This window comes from Mya arenaria, chromosome 2 (genome assembly GCF_026914265.1).
Source record: "Mya arenaria isolate MELC-2E11 chromosome 2, ASM2691426v1".
Lineage (NCBI taxonomy): Eukaryota > Metazoa > Mollusca > Bivalvia > Myida > Myidae > Mya > Mya arenaria.
In genome coordinates, this window is record NC_069123.1 from 37,120,202 (window position 1) to 37,138,501 (window position 18,300).

At 33.7% G+C, this 18,300-nt stretch overlaps 1 protein-coding gene across 6 annotated transcripts in view; it reads left to right on the plus strand.

Moving 5' to 3' along the window:
- The window catches only part of LOC128218821 (synaptotagmin-15-like), a 198,956-nt gene that overhangs the window by 113,281 nt on the left and 67,375 nt on the right, over window positions 1-18,300 (plus strand). For 5 of the 6 annotated variants that reach the window (XM_052926557.1, XM_052926544.1, XM_052926550.1 and 2 more), the window contains exon 2: window positions 3,718-3,907. In XM_052926557.1, coding sequence (XP_052782517.1) covers window positions 3,718-3,907 — 190 coding nt within the window. Of the gene's footprint in view, window positions 1-3,717; window positions 3,908-8,949; window positions 9,103-18,300 lie in introns of those variants that run through there. The other variant, XM_052926584.1, reaches the window with a different exon arrangement.

The following is an 18,300-nucleotide window of genomic DNA, read 5'->3' on the forward strand; positions in this document are numbered from 1 at the left end:
ATTTTACGCATTCTAGTTTATCAATTGTTCATAAAATAGAGTTTCTCCTCATTCAAGCCAACCCCAGTCCGTCTAAATGTCCGCATCTTTGCGATTAATGCGGACGCGGATCGGACACGCAAGCGGAAGCGGCCGAATTGAATAAATAAAAAAAAATATCTATCTGGTTTATATACGGAGGGCGGATGTTGTCGCGGATGTGGGAAACGTGCGCATGGACGACACGCTGAAGGTCAAGCAAACTTGAGAAGCTTTACTCATAGTTAATGTTGTTTTTCTTATACTTGCATGATAAATGCTAAATCAGGGACATCAGCACGAACTTGGACATTTTCCGTTGTATTTTAATCATAAGATTGCTGATCAAAACCGCAATACGATCGTTTTATTACTCCAAATTTGATGTCTTAAAATTGTCTACCGTTTTGTTTTTACCAAATTCGAGACATTATTTTATTAAGCCTTAGTACTGTTAATCAATTTTTTTTACAAAAATCAAACATACTTTAAAACATACGTTTGCTGCAAAGAGTTTGCATTAAAAGACGTATGTTCAAGATTTTACTTACTAGTAACGTAACTTAAATATAATTTTCCTAATCAAAATCGTCAATATATCCCAGACAACAAAAGCTAGACTTTTTCACAATTGTGAATGCCAACAATAATACCAGACACCACAGACTAAACTTAACAGTTCTACATTTCAATAAATTTATCTGACATCAAAGGCAACTTTACATTACGAACATGACTTGTTTTTGGCATCAAATATACAGATCAATTGAAAAAGATGTACTTTAGTTGAACTGTGTCAGATAGAAGTCACACCACATGGGTGCCGTTTTGTCGAATGTGAAAACATCAGGAAATTGTTCCCCCAAAACATGATTTTCAAACGACAGATAAATATAAACGCAGCGCCACAAACATACGGAGTCGCACAAATCCCGATAAAACTGTCTTCTGTATGTTGAAAATATCATAGTTTACAATTATAATATCATACAATACAAACGAGTGGGCGGGCAGGACCAAACAAATTTCACTTAGGTGGTGACGCTGCCAATAAAAAAAACATATCGAGTAACGTCGCCTGCCACTACATTAAATAACCCTGCACGAACACCCCGTGCATTCCAGCCAATATTCCTACGCCAAACGACTAATAACTCGAGCAGACGACAAATCGTCTGTTTTGAAACGGTTAAAATTATATATTTGTTTTTTGTTTACTCAACGTAAAAGTAGATTGTGCTAGACTGTGCTGTTTGTGGAGTTTTGTGCTGTTCTTCTATGTTTCTTGTATTGTGCTGTTTGTGGAGTTTTGTGCTGTTCTTCTATGTTTCTTGTATGTGTTTTTATGTCCTATATCTTTGGCGTTTGCCCAGTGCCACTAAACCGGGTTAATGTTTAAACTTTTTGCTACTGGGTTTGTTTCTGTAGCTTTTTGCATACATACTCGTGAAAAATATCAAATGTAATGTTTTCATTAAAAGAGGGGGAATCTGATAAATAGTTTTAACTTCAAAATCTCTATGTTGCTGCATGGTATCATATTTATACAAGGAGTCAATTACTCATTCAAAATAACAGAAACATACTTCTCAAATAAGGCTTGTCTATGGTCATGTAAGTCCTTTCTATTACTATAATTGCTCCTTATCTAGTGATGAATACGTAAAGCCAAGATGTTTAGCTATAAAAGAATAGGATTTAGAATTTTTAGAAGTGTGATTATCTAGTCGTAGAAATATAAAGACGTAAAACATTCCCTTTAACACGTGGTGGGTAGACAACGCATTTTTTAAAAAATATGTGAGAGACTGTTTTTTGCATGCGATATTTTTTTAATGTAACACCTAGTGGCAACTTATTATCTCTTAGCGCATCGTGTGGGGTTATCGAGTCAATAAGTCTGAGTTATTAATATATCTTTTTACAAAATTATAGTTTGAGACGTCAGTTCAGACAAAGATTAAATGATGGTGGAATTTAAACAACCAATTTTATTTCTTCCACAGAGACACAACTGAACAGAAAATCTTGAACTTACAATATTTCGTCGTCTGCTCGGTGATATAATGGCCCCATAATGACTTAAACTTCGAAGAATGAAAACATTAATGGAAGCAAATAACAAATGCATAATTTGCAAGAAAATTAGAGAGAAGACAAGGTTTCATCTTAATTTCATATTGTACCGACACTGAGTTAATGGAAACCTCGAGTATCCACAAAAGGCACGAATCTGATAATTACACTTTACAAAAAAGACAAAGAAATGTCGGTTAAAAACAAGAATCATGGCCTAGCAGTGTTTGAAAATTACCGTAAAAGTTATGTTCACTTTGTAGCAGAGTTCTAGTTATGCAACCACTTCAAAATATTGTGTTAAATGTAAAACAAAAAAAAAACGTAATTCCAATTTCAGTTTTGCAACCGCTTTGTTATTTGAATGTCAAAGCGATTAACCTATTGATAGTTTACATGGCGTACATAAAGTGGACTTAACACAGCGGGAAAGGGAGACTCCCGCAGGGCGGAGTTTTGAATTCATACTGAATCCACCTACTGATTATAGATTTTGTCAGTTTTATTTCAAAGGATTGTTAATGCCTTGAACCTTGCACATCTCAGACCCAAAGGATTTTGACAAATTTCCCTGCTGTAGAGGTGTCATTAAGGCACTAAAAATTACAGTGAGTTCTCAGTGAAATGAAATGGATTTTACATAAGCTGTCCACTGGACTGTAACTTTTAACTTTTTTATTCAAATTTGGCGGTCATTTTTTTCAACGATCAGTTTGAACAAAACATATGTCATACTCACGCATGCAACAAAACAGTTGGACAAATTACCATAAAAATAAATACAATGCTCAATTCAGCGCATTGATCATTCTGTGTTTTTCATAGTTTAACCAAGAAGTCAGGCAATACAAAAACATAATTTGTATCAACAGATAACTTGGATCAGTAATGCTTTTATGTTTTAGGGGATTCAAATTATTTGTTGCACGTTTTTAGTGCTCTGTGACACCTTCATGCATTTGCTAAATCAGCATCCGTTTTTGTCGTTTAAAAGATATGAAGGACTGCTTAATCTTTTAAATTAAGTAAATATTTAAAAACAGTGTATGTCTGGTCGTACAAACATGTTTAAATTTACAAAAACATGGCATTATAGTTACATGGAACCTTGTACATATGTGAACTATGACATTTCATATATATGAAGCGAGTTTGCCATAACTCTTGTTGAAATAGTTTTGTTGCTTTTCTGACCATTCATCCCATTCCATCGATAGATTGTAGCGCCGTGATAACATTGTACTAGTATCTATCAAAAAAGGTTAAACACAATAATGGTTTTAGAGTTTTTTTGAAATGTTTTGAAGTGGAATTTTGAACATTATGATCCCATCAGTAATAGATTGTGCAAAGGCAAAGAAAACGCAACAAAAAACTTTTTTTTTAAATTAAACAGTACATGTACTTAATGAATGTAGCGAACCAGAAAATAACAGACATTAAAAAGGAATCGTTTAACGAACTTCGGCAACTTTTGACAAAGTGGGGAATTTAAGATATGCAAAAACACATAGCTAGCGTGTATGCGGTACGGATTAGATCGGATAATAGGAAATAAAGATATAGTAGATAGAACTTAAATAATAAAAACGGCACATTTGATGTTACCCTCTTCTCATTTAGCCCAGCTGGCCGTTGTGATTGCGTGTTCCGCTCTTGGCACCCTGGCGCTAGCGGGGCTGCTGTTGGCCGTTTGGCGGTTGTGTGTGGTACGCGCCGCCCGTCGCCGCTCCTCCAGCTACGAACAAATTGTTGCCGATCACCGTAAGCACTCCAAGGTCGACATAGGATGTCTTCCCGACGGCATCACTGCGTAAGTGTTTTGTTTATGTTTACTTTCAAACAATGATTCATCTTCGTACGCTTTCGTCCTTTTGAAATATTTGAAAAGCATGTTCCAGGTACTAGAAGTACTCTTTTATTATCTTGACATGGCTAACAGATCAACAGGGGAATGTTTCCTAGAAAGTGAAACATTAACAACTAATTACTGCATTTTTTTCTGGATAAAACACACGAATAGACTAGGCATTATGAATGAACTAATTACATGTATAATACAAAGACAAACAACAACCTACAATTTTGCCTGAACATATTCAAATACTTGCCAAGTTTCCATTTTTCTTTATTTAGAACCCAGTTCCTGAAAACAGGGTCTAACAGGTTTAAACTATTATTAAGATAATGATTATTTATAACTTGCTCATTATTTTATACCAAATGAATGCCATTGCAAAAAGTATCTTTCTCCGAAGAAAAACATTTGTTTTCATTCTGAGCTTTCACGCCTGTCTCTGCTGCGCCAATCCGACCATCATACATTCTCGTTAGGTGCTACGAATGCTGTTATTCTACGAACAAAGTCATTAAGGCGCGCTGTGAGGTACCATTGAAGCTAGACTTACGTTTTCTTAGCTCGTTTTCTATTCAAAATGCATCTTATAATGGACTTCGGCGTCCGCAAGGTCTTTATGCAAAAAATCGTTTATTAGCATACAAGCGCTCAAAATCATTATGAAATTGGATAGACAGTTGTACATTGAACGTACACCAGAGTATATCAAACTTCATATTTAAAATGCAATTGTCGAGTTATGCCCATAGAGAGACTGGCTGAATCAGCGTTGACATCCGCTTGTTGTTTTTCGAATTGCACTTGGTAAATTGGTAAAGACATTGAGCCGATTGATCAATGGCATGTTAGAAGTTAACTTTTGAATCTTGTAATGGATACACTTTGGATTTGATGTATTTGTGACGAGATTTAGACAACCGTTCAGCTGCATTTAATTATATTATTAATTGTATAACCATATAATGAAATATTTTAGTTTTTTTTTTTAAATTAACAATTAATGCCGCTAAACACGTTAAACAATCGACCAAATGAGATGCAAATAATTTAAGATATATGGACCACATTAATTTTCTTTCAAATATCATCATACAGGTTAAAGTAACTGAGCTGGACGAGTTAAATGTTGATGTTGAAGCAAAGTTCGGCAGAAGTTATTCTCAAAATGTACACATGTTTAGTAAGAAAATCCTTCGGTTTAATTCGGGCAGCATAATTTCTGTTCCCTTTTGTTAATATTACACCAATACCTGGAGTTCAAGGTTTATCAAACATTATTCAAATTTGAGTCTCTCGAAAGTGCCATAAATTACTTGGTACTTTGTTGGTTAAATGTTTACAGGTTACCACTTTAGTGCTTTCTTGGAAACTTTGAAAGAATCACTATATTTTAATAAAAACAAATAGTATATAAATAATGTGTGATCATCAGAAGCGATATAAGTGTCATTATGGCACTTAAATTTACTATTAGAAAGCACATGAAGTGACTAAGGTTGTTTTCTTCTTTCTTTATTTATTCAACACAAACATATTGAATGCTTTAAGAACTGTGTAGATATAATTGTTATCTGCACAAATCCTTTCTAACGCAAGTATATGTTAAATAGTTTGATCGGCTCCTTTTCCGAAGGTATCAGGTCATATAGTTCCTATGTGAATACGCTGTCATTTATCACTGCTTATTGGGTGTCAGTTTATTGCTATTCTATGGCTCCATTTCGTCTGTCGATGTTCCCTATGGACCAAACATTTGTTTTTTTCTGTTTTGTGTTGATGCTATTTAAGTATAGGAATTATATAAATTTGTCATATTATTTTATATATTGCTGTTATTAGCATGCAACATTTAAACATTCAGTACTGTTGTCAAGATTTTGAACATTTTGATAATTCATGTACTTTGACGGGATAATAAGAAAGCACAAGGAACATAAAAAGAAAACAGAAAAAAGCATATAACCATTTTCGCTTATTTAAATTCCAAAATGTAGGTAATATTTATAGAAAAAAATACCAAAACAAGCTCAGTAGCCGAATGTTCAATCAAATAAATACTCATAAATCAACAATCCGAAAGTAAAATACAACAACAACAACAACAAAAAAGCAAAAACGAACATGTTTTATGAAACATAAGTAGTATTATATATTAATACTGAGCAGTGTCTTTTTTTCCTGTGAAGCGGTTCTACAGATTATAATGTTTTATATTGATATTGTCATGCATTTTCTAGATAATGTGTGGATAAACTAAAACGTCCCTAAAATAGTCGAAAACCCTTCCTGTTAATCGGAACAACATTATTTAGCTGGATTATTGGAAGTTAGTCTTAATTATAATTGTAGGTGGAATCCCACAAATCTGTTTCTGCTTCAAGAATTTATTTAAAACAAAACAAGCCATTATCCATATTTTTCGATTTTATTTTGACATAATTATACCTTTATCGGTTTGTACTGACGGATTACTACTGTCAAAGAAAAATCATTTTTAATTGACACGGACGTGGTTAGCAATTTCAAACAAAAGCCTGAATTTGCAGGAAATGCACCTGATACCACATTCATGTTTATTTTCTTAAGGAAAAAAAGCTATTAATTACTAGGATATTGACGCATATGAAACGGATGGTGAAATGTGAAATACTCGAAATGATTTTTTCTCCTGGGTTTGACTTGATTATTTCAAAATAATACATTCATCAATAGTTCTTATTTCTTAAACTTGTCCTTCGTTCCGATGTTACTGCTGAATATACACTCTTGGTTGTAATATTAGTGTTCTGTAACCTCCCAAATATTCGTGTCTGCCTCCCAACGAGCGATATGTTAATTATATATATATTAAATGCAAATCAAATAATATTGTTTTTTTTTATTATCACACTTAACTGGAGTTTGCAAATGATCTATCATACCTTGGTGTGTTTTTTAATTAAAATGACAACGATAAGCAATGTAGAATATGCTAGGATAGTATTTGTCCCTTGATCAATTACTTCCAATGCTTGATCTTCCAGTATCATTGAAATAACATTTATTTGATTTTTTGTTTGCCCTTATTATAAGATTGTAGGGAAATTTGGAAAGGGGTTTTAAACTTTTGAATATTATTCAACAATGCCAATAGAAATTTTGTGGAATAATCCTTGGCATAAAATCATCAAGCCCCACACCCACCCACAACAATTGTATAGTTAATGTAGTGAGTTTATTTATCCCATTATTCTACAAGTAAAGCCTAGAGGTCTTTGCTTTTGGGCCAAGTTACTGTATTCCAATGCAATGTAATACAATGAAAACTACTGGGACAAGCCTAGTAGTCGAAAATTCATAAATAACCCCTGGTTATTTACATAAGGCAATAGTCCGATCGACAATCAATTATTGACACAAACGTATGAACACCACAAACACAAAACCAAACATCGCAGACAAAAACTAATATTTTGTATAAGAATGTTAACGAAAGAATTTGTTTGATATTCATTCATATTTGGGCTATATGTACAGAAATAATTTGCAATTCTAACTCGACGTTTTTAAAAGATGAAATGGAAAAACATAGGTGTACGCCAATTTTCAAGTTAGTATGACGTGATAATAGTTTAACGCACTGTCGCGTGCTAAGCTACGATTTGTTTAGTTCATTTATTTCTTTTTACTTTAGTGAATTACAAACAAACACACAATTTATTTCCGTTTCGTATTTTGTTTCGATTCAAATAATGTCAGTTCATGCTTTTTCTCTGATATTCTTTGATTGTTCCTGGAAGGTTCGTCCATCACCAAGCGTTGGACGTTATTTAATACGCACTTAAGTGCAACGGTGCCAAAATAGTTCTAGCAAAAACGTTTAATTCATTGTTTCCCTGGAAACAATTTGCAAGAAAAAGCATGTTCGATTTCGATTCAGACGATTAACGGGAACTCGGTAAACCTCGTTTTCGTGAAATATCAAGCACTCGTGTTCGGGTACATCTATCTATTACTCTTAACCATGGAAGATTCGTATAATCTTCCACATCGGCGTCGGGTGTTTTTTCTTGCACACCTAAACTGGATATTCGGTCATGGATGACAGAATTATATTTACCCGTGGGCAAAGAAAATACACCCGGATTTAGGGGACTGCTTTTTGCTGACGTTTTGTCATTTTTACAATATATCTCTTGTTTTTATTATTTTATTCACTAAAAGAACGTTTATTAAAAAATGCACTTATTGTTTGCTATATTAGCTTATGTAACCTTTCAAACCTTTCAGTTCATTAAGCGCAATGTATTTAAACATTTTTTTTTTAAATTTTCGCCGCCATTATTGGTTGTAGACTCATAGCGCCGCACTAATATTTAACAGACTCTTTTCATGTGTACCGTCTGCTACTATTTATTTAGTTATTGACTGTTAGCAGTATGGTATTGAAGCATAACGTTAGATATTAGAAAAAAAAATCCTTGCAAGATTTTTCATAATATTTATTTCGGTCGTAAATCTTTGTTAAAATATGACAGAATTATTTTGAAAAATTACCTCCCATATTGAAAGAATATTGGCCTTTTTATAACAACGCCTACGTTATAATATTAGGGACGCACATAAATCAAAATGAGAAAATGCATTTAAATGACTCATGGATGTATATGAGATGTAATGCGGCACATAAAACAATGGCCAATATCTGTATATCGTCAATATGGGAATAACTAGCCTCTGTCAGATCTTAACTATCGAATAAACTACTAACTGAACCGACAGAATATGACCGATAAAACCTATTTGCTCAATGCGCAGGAAAACGTTCTTAATTTAGCGAAGATCTAGTTCTTAGAAACGGTTCATAAAAGTCGCCCTGAGGACGGATCATTCGTTGTTTTAGAATTGTATTTGCTTCATTTGCTTACGAAGAGCTCCGCCGGGGGCCTGAACTCTGGCAGAGATCGCTCTGCGCACTGGCGTCAGTGCTTATGGCATTTGGTAATTACGAAATTTCTATACAAGGAACATGCTCTGCAGTTGATAAAGACCGCATTTCAAAACGTTAGAGAATTGTAAGACAGTTCATTCAGTTGTTAAATGTGCCGCATTTAATAGATTTGGACGTAAGGCGAACGAGAAGATACATTTGCAAATATGGCAATGTTCCGGTATGTCCATGTTTTTTTATTTAATTTATATTCTTTAGTTCTAAAAATATTTGTTTGTTGTAAATATTTATATGGTTTATTCCTACATGTCCATTTGAAGGAACATATATCTGCATGCTATGAAATATATTTAATATAATTGTATCAATTTTAATACGTGTTCCAAACAATAGATGTCAGGCTGCTACAAATGTTGCAACCAAACTTATACTATATCTTTTTGCTTATTTATAAAAAAATCGTTTTAATTCATCTTAAATGAACTTAATTTTTCTGCCCGCAAAAAATGTAGTTCAAATAAGAAACAATATCGACAATAACTAAACTTTGTTGTCCAGTAATGTTATATTGTGCAATAATGAATTTGATAAAAACAACACTTAATCCAGAACCTTGACATATAATCGCAACATGTTATTATGAGTCGGTCGGGCGTTATAGTCAAAGACAAATATTTATTTGAAAAGAAATACACACATATATATATATTTAATTAATTGATTTTTTTTTGTATATCTTTGTTTATTTTTGGCAATGTTTGATATTTAAAGGGGCTATACACCGTATGATGAAAAAGTGAAGAAAAGAAAATTGTCGAAAACTGACATAAACTTAATATCGATGTGTACATGCATTGAAACTAACTAACTGAAGTACCACATAGTTTAAAATTAATTTATTTTCGCAGTTTTTTTCGTATTTTTCCATTGAAAAAGATTACTAGGTATGTATACCTTGTAGAATATATTCTTATGCGTGATTGGCTAGTCGATGTTATCACGTGATATTACCAAGTTAGAAATATAACTTAAATATTCCATTGGTTAGCCTTCGTAGCATAGTGGATACAACACTAGACTGCAATTTTGGCGACACCGGTTCGAACCCCGTTTCCGAATTGATTTTTTTTTTACATTTTGGTATCTTTTTTACAATTATGATACCAGAGATTTTTCTTTTATAAAATAATTGTCCTGAGATTTGTTACAGAAAAAAACAACTTTTTTTGTTCCAATCTGGTGTATAACCCCTTTAATGATGTCATATAAGAAATGTTGTTTTGAAGCCCGTTAGATTTTATAGACGTATATATATGGATATATATATAACACTCAACGTGATATCGTTCCGTTATGTTGGTGCTATTATGACTGAAAAATACATAAAATATTCATATTCCGTGCCGAATAAAAGTGTCGTCTGCCTGGAAATGCTGAATCAGCAGTCGTATAATATGCTTTGTTTTACTGACCTTACTGGCCGAAGAAATACACAATAAAAGGCAAAGATAAAAGTGCGCGATGTCCACAGTAGTCCATTATAATAAGGGCAACGTATGGGTGGTTGATATGGATATTTTTAAAAGAAAATAGTTAGTTGGTAAACCAAATATTTCTTTAAGGTCGTGAAATTGAGCTTTATTTTTGATGTTTGATTTATTTGAAGTCTCGAAAACGAAAATATTTGTAGAACAAATGTTCAATTTAAAAGGGTAAAATACTATATGGTAGTTGAAACTTTCCTAATCCCGTTTATACGGAAACGATATGCTTCAATCAGAAATAATTCAATTTTTTAACTTATCAAGTATTTATACTGTTGAATGCCATCCGCTAAATGAATTTGTCTGGTAAACGATAAGAAAATGGTGTTTATCTTATCTTTACATATCCCCACAAGTATTTACAGTACAAAGTTATTTCGACTATATGAGTAAAATGTGTTTTAATATAAATGCTGTAGGATCAATATCCCACAAACTATATATTCCTTCATTTTTCGTACATATAGTCTTGTTCAAAGTTTGATTTGGTACTAGTAGAAACTGTAAAATAGTACATGTTTTCTTCAAGATACCATTAGAATTGTTTGTTCGTAGTAAAGAAACAATAAGATGATTAAAATGAGTTAGTCATAAAGATGAAAGCTATACTTGTCTAGTCATTTAAGTAAACTGTTGAGGATCGCAGGACCAGCATGAAACATTGCTGTTTTGTCAGGCTTGATTTTATTACCTTGTAAAGCCTTGACAATAAACCTTTTATCGCCATGCAAAGTACTTTCTGGTGTTTTGTGCTAACAAATTAATAGAGGTTCCATTTAGATATTGAGTTAGCGGAAATAGCGTCGTAGAACATTATATACTGTGACAGTATCAATTGTACGCAAATCACTCGAGTGAAATACCCATTGCATGTATTGAAGATTGACAACAGATTTTCCTACTATATATTATTTGCAAACACTGTTTTTTGCCATTGATACACATAGAAACGTTTTTAAATTGATTACAAAATGAGATGAAATGAAATTCACGCCATATCCTTCTTGTTTTTCTTTTTTAAGTGCACTTCTTCATTTTTATTGGACTAGGTAAACTTTCAACTTTCTCGACACTTTCAATTATGCACAAGAATATATATATTTTAGTTATTAGTGCCATGAGCTCATTGGCAGTACTGGGTCAAATAGTGTCGACAAATGCGAATATCTATACAATAAACAGGAAACCCTAAAAAGAATCAAGATGTTATAGTTAACAAACACGCGCATTTAAGGCGAACGGTAGAATTGATGCGTATGACGTTTTAAAGCTGCACTCTCACAGATTGAACTTTTTGATTTTTTGTCTTGGAACGAGACTTTTTTTGCGAAAGTTCAAAAAATGATTTTTTATGCGTTTTTCTTAAAACGTTAGTAATGGTTTAAGCCATAAAACATTAATTTTCGAACGGAACTATATGAATATCTGCGATCTTATTTTTGTCAGTAACCTTTTATCATTGGTTTGCAGATATTTAGGCAAATATTTGCTCTTTCCAAGACAAAAAAAAAAAAAAGTTGTAAAAAAATTATATCTGTGAGAGTGCAGCTTTAATGCATTATTATGTTTAAATCTATTTGCCTTTATTGATCAAAACAAAAAAGCATATGATGTGTGTACAGATAAAAAATATAAGCGATATATTGGCGCCGCTTTTTATCAAAGGGGTGTGTGGCCACGAAGATATTAATTGAGATAAGATACATATATAAAAGCTCATATGAAATTGTGCTTATACAGTTCAAAAATAACTTCTTATCAACCTATTATTTGCGCTTTCAAAGATGCACAGTTAGCGTGCATAAACTTAATGCAAGACTACAATGCTATTTGTTTGCATGCTTTAATCCTGTTCAGTTAAATGCAAACGGAAGAATATCAAGAATTATCGGAAAAAAAATCCAAAACAAATGGTTTATGTCAATCACAATGCACTGACGATTTGATAACATAGCCTTTATCTGCAGAAAGCATTTTGTTAAAACTGTTTATGTTATCTGTCGATACACATTACAGGTGATAAATTATTACAACGGAATTAGCCCATTTATGTCATATGATTACGTCCCATTCACCACGGTCCGACAAGCCCCGCAGCTCGACGATCCTTTATAATCTTTGAACGTGCCTGGAGCCAAATGAATTCGACTCTTTATGTTGTATGAATCATTTTGTGAAGGTTCTTAACAATTACTGTTCGAATTATGCTTCTCTGGCTAGCTACACAGGAGCTTACTGCTTATTGAAAATGTTTTGCTTATTTTCTCGTAGAATAAAGCTAACTAGTAACATTTGATGATCACTTTGATCGTTTTTATATAGGCATAAGCAAATGGGCTGTTGTCAGCATTTGTATTGCCATGTCTTGTTTTCTGCTAATGGCCCGATCTAGGGCCCATTTATGCTATGCAATAGGCCTTCTGTCTGTATATGGTAGGTGGTGTTCTAGGGTGTGACCATATACCGGTTGTTCTTTCGTATGCCAAACCGATTTTAAGTGTGAATAAAATATTTATTTTTGTCGAATGGCCATGGATTTGATTTTGTGATATATAAAACATCGTTATGCTTTTTTTGCATTTTGAAATCATAGTTCTGATACCGCTCATAGGGCAAACGCAAGAACAATTTTCCAATTTTATTTGCGGACATCGGAAAAGTCGGTGCTAATAAGAAGGTGAGGTTATTGTCATTTTGTGTGACAAATATTCCACTAAAATCCATACACCGTCCACTGGGGACAGCTCAAATTAGTACCATATTACATGAACCGGTCAACTAGAAGCGCTTGCCCATCTATTTATCTTATTTGCCACATCCGCCTCTCATTATAGTGGCCATATAATACAAGGCACAATTACACATAGCAATAGCTGTGCTTTTATGAGATTCCTGAGTGAATGCGTGTGCTCAAGTATAGCAAAACGCTGTACAAGAGCTCTACTTGGAAATTGTGAAATGTACTGGCGGTAGACGTCTCGGTTTATGCCATACCATAGGAAAGAGATTGCATATGACAGGCAATACTTTATTTTACTAAAGTGACACTCTTATTCAAAATCAATTCATACACATGTATAACAAATATCAATTTTGACTGAATAACCTATAACTACTTATTCAATAATGTATTTATGGAAAATATTACCGATAACCGTGTGTTTAATAGCTGAAAACGCAAAAAATAATATTTAATGATTGGTGAATGCTAACAGATTTACTGCGATCTACTAGGGTCTCTTAAGGTAGCAATACCGTGTTTCTGCACATTTCTTTTAAATTAAACTTGGTATCCTTCATAAGAACCATTGTTTTCGACATCCAACGAATTAATTGTGGTAAATCTTATTTGGGAGTAAGAGTGCATCTTTAAATATTTTGTTTTATTTGTTATCTTATAATTATACCCGTAGATATTCGAACTGATAACAAATAGGACATACTATCAATGAATCAAAAGGCTTGCCATAAAACTTTTCTTTTAATGATGACTGGGGATGACAAAGACACGCATTCCGCAAAATATGTCTTTAAAAAGAGGGATTGCACTTCACTGATTAGCCTTTGCACTTCTGAGGCAAAGCAGATGTTTGGGTTATTAACGAAAAAATCGAAGTGGTTATTATGGCCTGAATGTTACTGCTATTGCTTGTAACAAAATCAAGAACTTTTACTGCTTTAAATTACCAGTATTAAGATATGTCTGTTTTTTTCTCACTACTTTGAATTTTAACATTTTTGGGGTGTATTTATATTGTGCAAATGGCGCCGAATACAACAAAAACGTTTGGACACGCATTTAAGAAGCGTTTGGAATGAATGAAAGGGGAAAAGCATGGATGAGCTATGGAAGAGGAAAGGAGGTTACAAATAAATGGAATGTGCGAAAGAAAGAAGTAAGAAACAATACTGGATTTGAGATTAGATTTGTAAAGGAGAGAAACCGGGCGAATAAAATAAGTTTTAGGAGCGGAACATGTGCTTACTTGTTACGTGACTGTAGAGACTTAAGCACGGGAAAATAGATGAATTGGATGAAACAGGGAAGGGCTCGTAGGAAATGTAAGATACAATACAGAGTGGAAGACGATAAAACAACTATCATTACATACACGACCACATGCGCAACTGAAAGCCATTAGAAATATAGTGGAGAAAACAAAACTTACCATGCGCAAAAACGCCTCAGTCAGGATTTGAAATCTACAGAAACTGGTCGATAAATGGTACCTTAGCGATATCGCATTATTCTGAGTAAAGGAGATTAAAAATTAACAAGATATTTTTTACGCCATATCCATTTACGGAAGAACAGTTCACGGAAATATTGTCGTGCGCTTCTCAGATGAGGTATCACTAGAGTAGGCGTTAAAATTTTAGTTTAATGAAACGTCAATTTTCCATTTACTGTACGTTGCAATGGCATCCTAGCGAGGCAGCATTCGATGGAAATCGATCGTATTCACATTATGGTGTATTTTTCGTTATTATATGAGTTTATGTTTGTCGTAATGAAAGCCTGTTTACTCAGTTTGATAAATGATTATTTCAGCAAATATTAATTTAGTAACTTACCGGCCTATGAATCATCAACTGTTTAGCAAATAGTATGTATGTATTTCCATTGGTAATGCGAAGCCCGTATTGTTAAACCGTGCTCGACCGACAAGTAGGATCAAGGAATCCTGTGTCGTTTATAATAAAACTTCTGTTCCCAATCAAAGCTCGACTATTCGAAAAAAAAAACACACGCCCAATTAGTTAAATATAAGCAAGACTTGGCAAGGTTGGCATGGCGGGCAGTGGCCAAGTAAAATTATTCATAAAGGAATTTGATGCATATTAAATTGAAAACGTAAGAATACTATCGAACCCCGTTGGCTCGAACTCCAAGAGACCGTCGAAAATACTTAAAGCCTCGAAAAATTCGAGCCTAGCGGAAATGCTTACCTTAAGTATAAAGAAATCAGTCGTTTACATCAATTTCGAGCCAATGCGAAATTCGAGCCAAGTAATTTCGAGCCAACGGGGTTTGACTGTACCTTCTCTGAAAGGCAAAAACCGCTTTTATTGTACATATAAGACATATCTCATAAATATCAATATAGAACAAATAATAACAAAGGATCTACTTTAACAAACAATTAACGCTCCCACCATCATCATCATGAAACGTACGGTGTTTCTGATTTCGCTATATCTATATGAAACCACAGTTCAATCACAAAAACGCATTTTTAATTATATATTCTTCTTTCAATGCCACAGAATCGTAAAAAACATGTATCTCGTGCGATTGAAAGACAGATATTATTACATTTTTATTATTATTGTATTATTAATATTATTATAATTTGCAAAATCTTTTAGAGTTATATTAGACAATTGTAAAGCTTAACGCTTCAAAGAAGATCTGATCTAATTTAAAAAAAAAAAGAATTTTTATTATGAATTAACACTCTAAAAAGAGTCTTCCATTTTCTTTGAAATATTAATACTGTTCGACAATGACATTGTCATTGACAATTATATATTAATATTGCCTATATTTGATCTGTATTGTGATTTGCATTCAGCTTCAAAATGATATATTCAAAAGGCATATTGATGTGACGCTCGAAGAAGTGTCGATGACACGTACAGCGGGATACAACCTTGTATTTTATCAGTGCAAAGTTGAGAAATTCGTGCGTCACATCGTGTTAGAGACAAGGATATATGCACGCACTGAACTTGTGTTGAGTCATGTGTATACTAGTATATAGATATCGTAAAGATTCAACTTAAACAGAAATTAAAGAGCCGAACACTCCCGTTGAAATTTCCGTTAGGCCGTAAAGACTCCACAATGATTTTATCAGGGAATAATATGGGTGGGCCGAAAGGTCTGAGTGGCAGGACCGAAATGGTTAAAGGGTAAACTGACCAGATACAGGCCAAGTGCCTACTAGTAATGAGTCAGACAACCTAGAGGTCGAAGAAGACTATTGAATTGAGGTTATTTTTTGTTTAAGTCGTCTCCATGCCTGTTGCAAAAGGTAAGCTTTTACTTAAAATCTGACAATGGTAGATTATGACTCTTGGGACAATGTGTTTTATTTCCTGGGGAATACGAACATTGCAAATAAATGATCTATCAGCAAGAAAAATGGAACAAGCTTATCGCATTGATTCTCATTTATTAGGCTTTCTAATACAGTTTAACCAAGCATAGATATATGGTGCACCCGCACGATTTCTGCCACATTGATTTTTTAACACACTACCCTTGAATAAGGGAAAGCAGCGTAAATCCGTTGTTTCTTCCCCATAACAATTACGTATCCCTAGATATGTTTTAAATACCGTTTCATTACGTGTAGGGGTCATTATCGTTATGAAAAGTTTTGAACAATTTCCGGTAGGTACATATCCATAGGCAAAATGCTTATCCTATTTCTACAATATCTCAACAGTCTGAATACAAACGATATTTTAGCAACACAATCCATTTTCGTGTGATAGAGTGCCAAATTGTACATACAAATATCATTACTCTGCCGTCAGCTTGACCGAAGGATCTGAAAACGATCTTATCTAAGCTTTTTGTCAGGACATTATTGCACAGCGAGGTCAATCAATTCCATTTTTATCCCATAACAGAATGCCGTTAGCCAATGTTTCGGACTTTACCATTTCCATAACATTTCGACAGACAGTTGTCTGACGGAAGTAACATTACAACACTTCGAAAACGAACAGTGCATTTATATCAGATGTACATCTTGATTGTATTTGATCAATGGATATTACAAACAATACTCAAGTCGCATCATCTATCTATCCGTACAGTTTGCGCTTTATTTTCAAATCATTGTTCATATGGTGATCCATCGTTAGTTAAAAGAATATCATGAACATTGAAACAGAAGCAGCGGAATGTGATAAGTGTTCATTTAAGCTATTGTATTTGTATCGGCTTGATGGCAATTCTGATTCAAACACCATCAATACATATTCAATGACCCTGAAGGATCTGCACATAAAATTCCACAGACTTGACGAAGTATTGTTTAGGGTCGACACACAAATCTATACTGTAATTAAAATATCAATTTGTTTTAGGAAATACCAGCAAATATCAATTAAGCAAATACACCTGTGTCCGTGAGCTTACTTCATCACTTCGTTACACATATTGCTCTACTTACATCAGCATCTTCCTTTCACAAACATAGTCACTCCTAGCATTAGACATATGATATTCTTTAAATGTATTACTTAAAATGAACTGAACATTTCATTGAAACTAAAAGTGTAAAAAATATATTTAAACACCAGCAGTGTAGGACCTCATTCATGAATACTACAAATGCATACAACTACAGTATGTAGCGATTTAATATATCTTATGCTCCTCGACGTGAGGAAGATAAATAGTTGCCGTAACGTCCGTCCGTCCGTCCTTCCGTCTGCCATGAACCTGGTTTTTTATAGAGGTGCTTGTCCAAGCCATATCTTGGACAATAACCAAGGGACTGAAATGATATATGAAGGGATAGACGTTATAAAAGATGAAGAGTAGTACCCCAAAATCATGACCCTACCCTGTGTTATTTTGTTATATCGCAAACTACTCTCTTTCAACCTGATATTTATGAACACGCAGTTTGTCCGGGCCATATCTTGAACTATACTTAAGGGATTTAAATGGAACTAAAATATAATTGGACGGAAATAAGTGGAAATGTAATACTCAGGAATCATAGTCCTACACTGTATATTTATTCAGTTACTCCTCTTCACACGATATTGTTCAATAATGAGTGCTTATCCGTGCAACGTCTAGAATTTAATGAAAGGGATTGATATGAAACTTGAAATAAAGATAGATG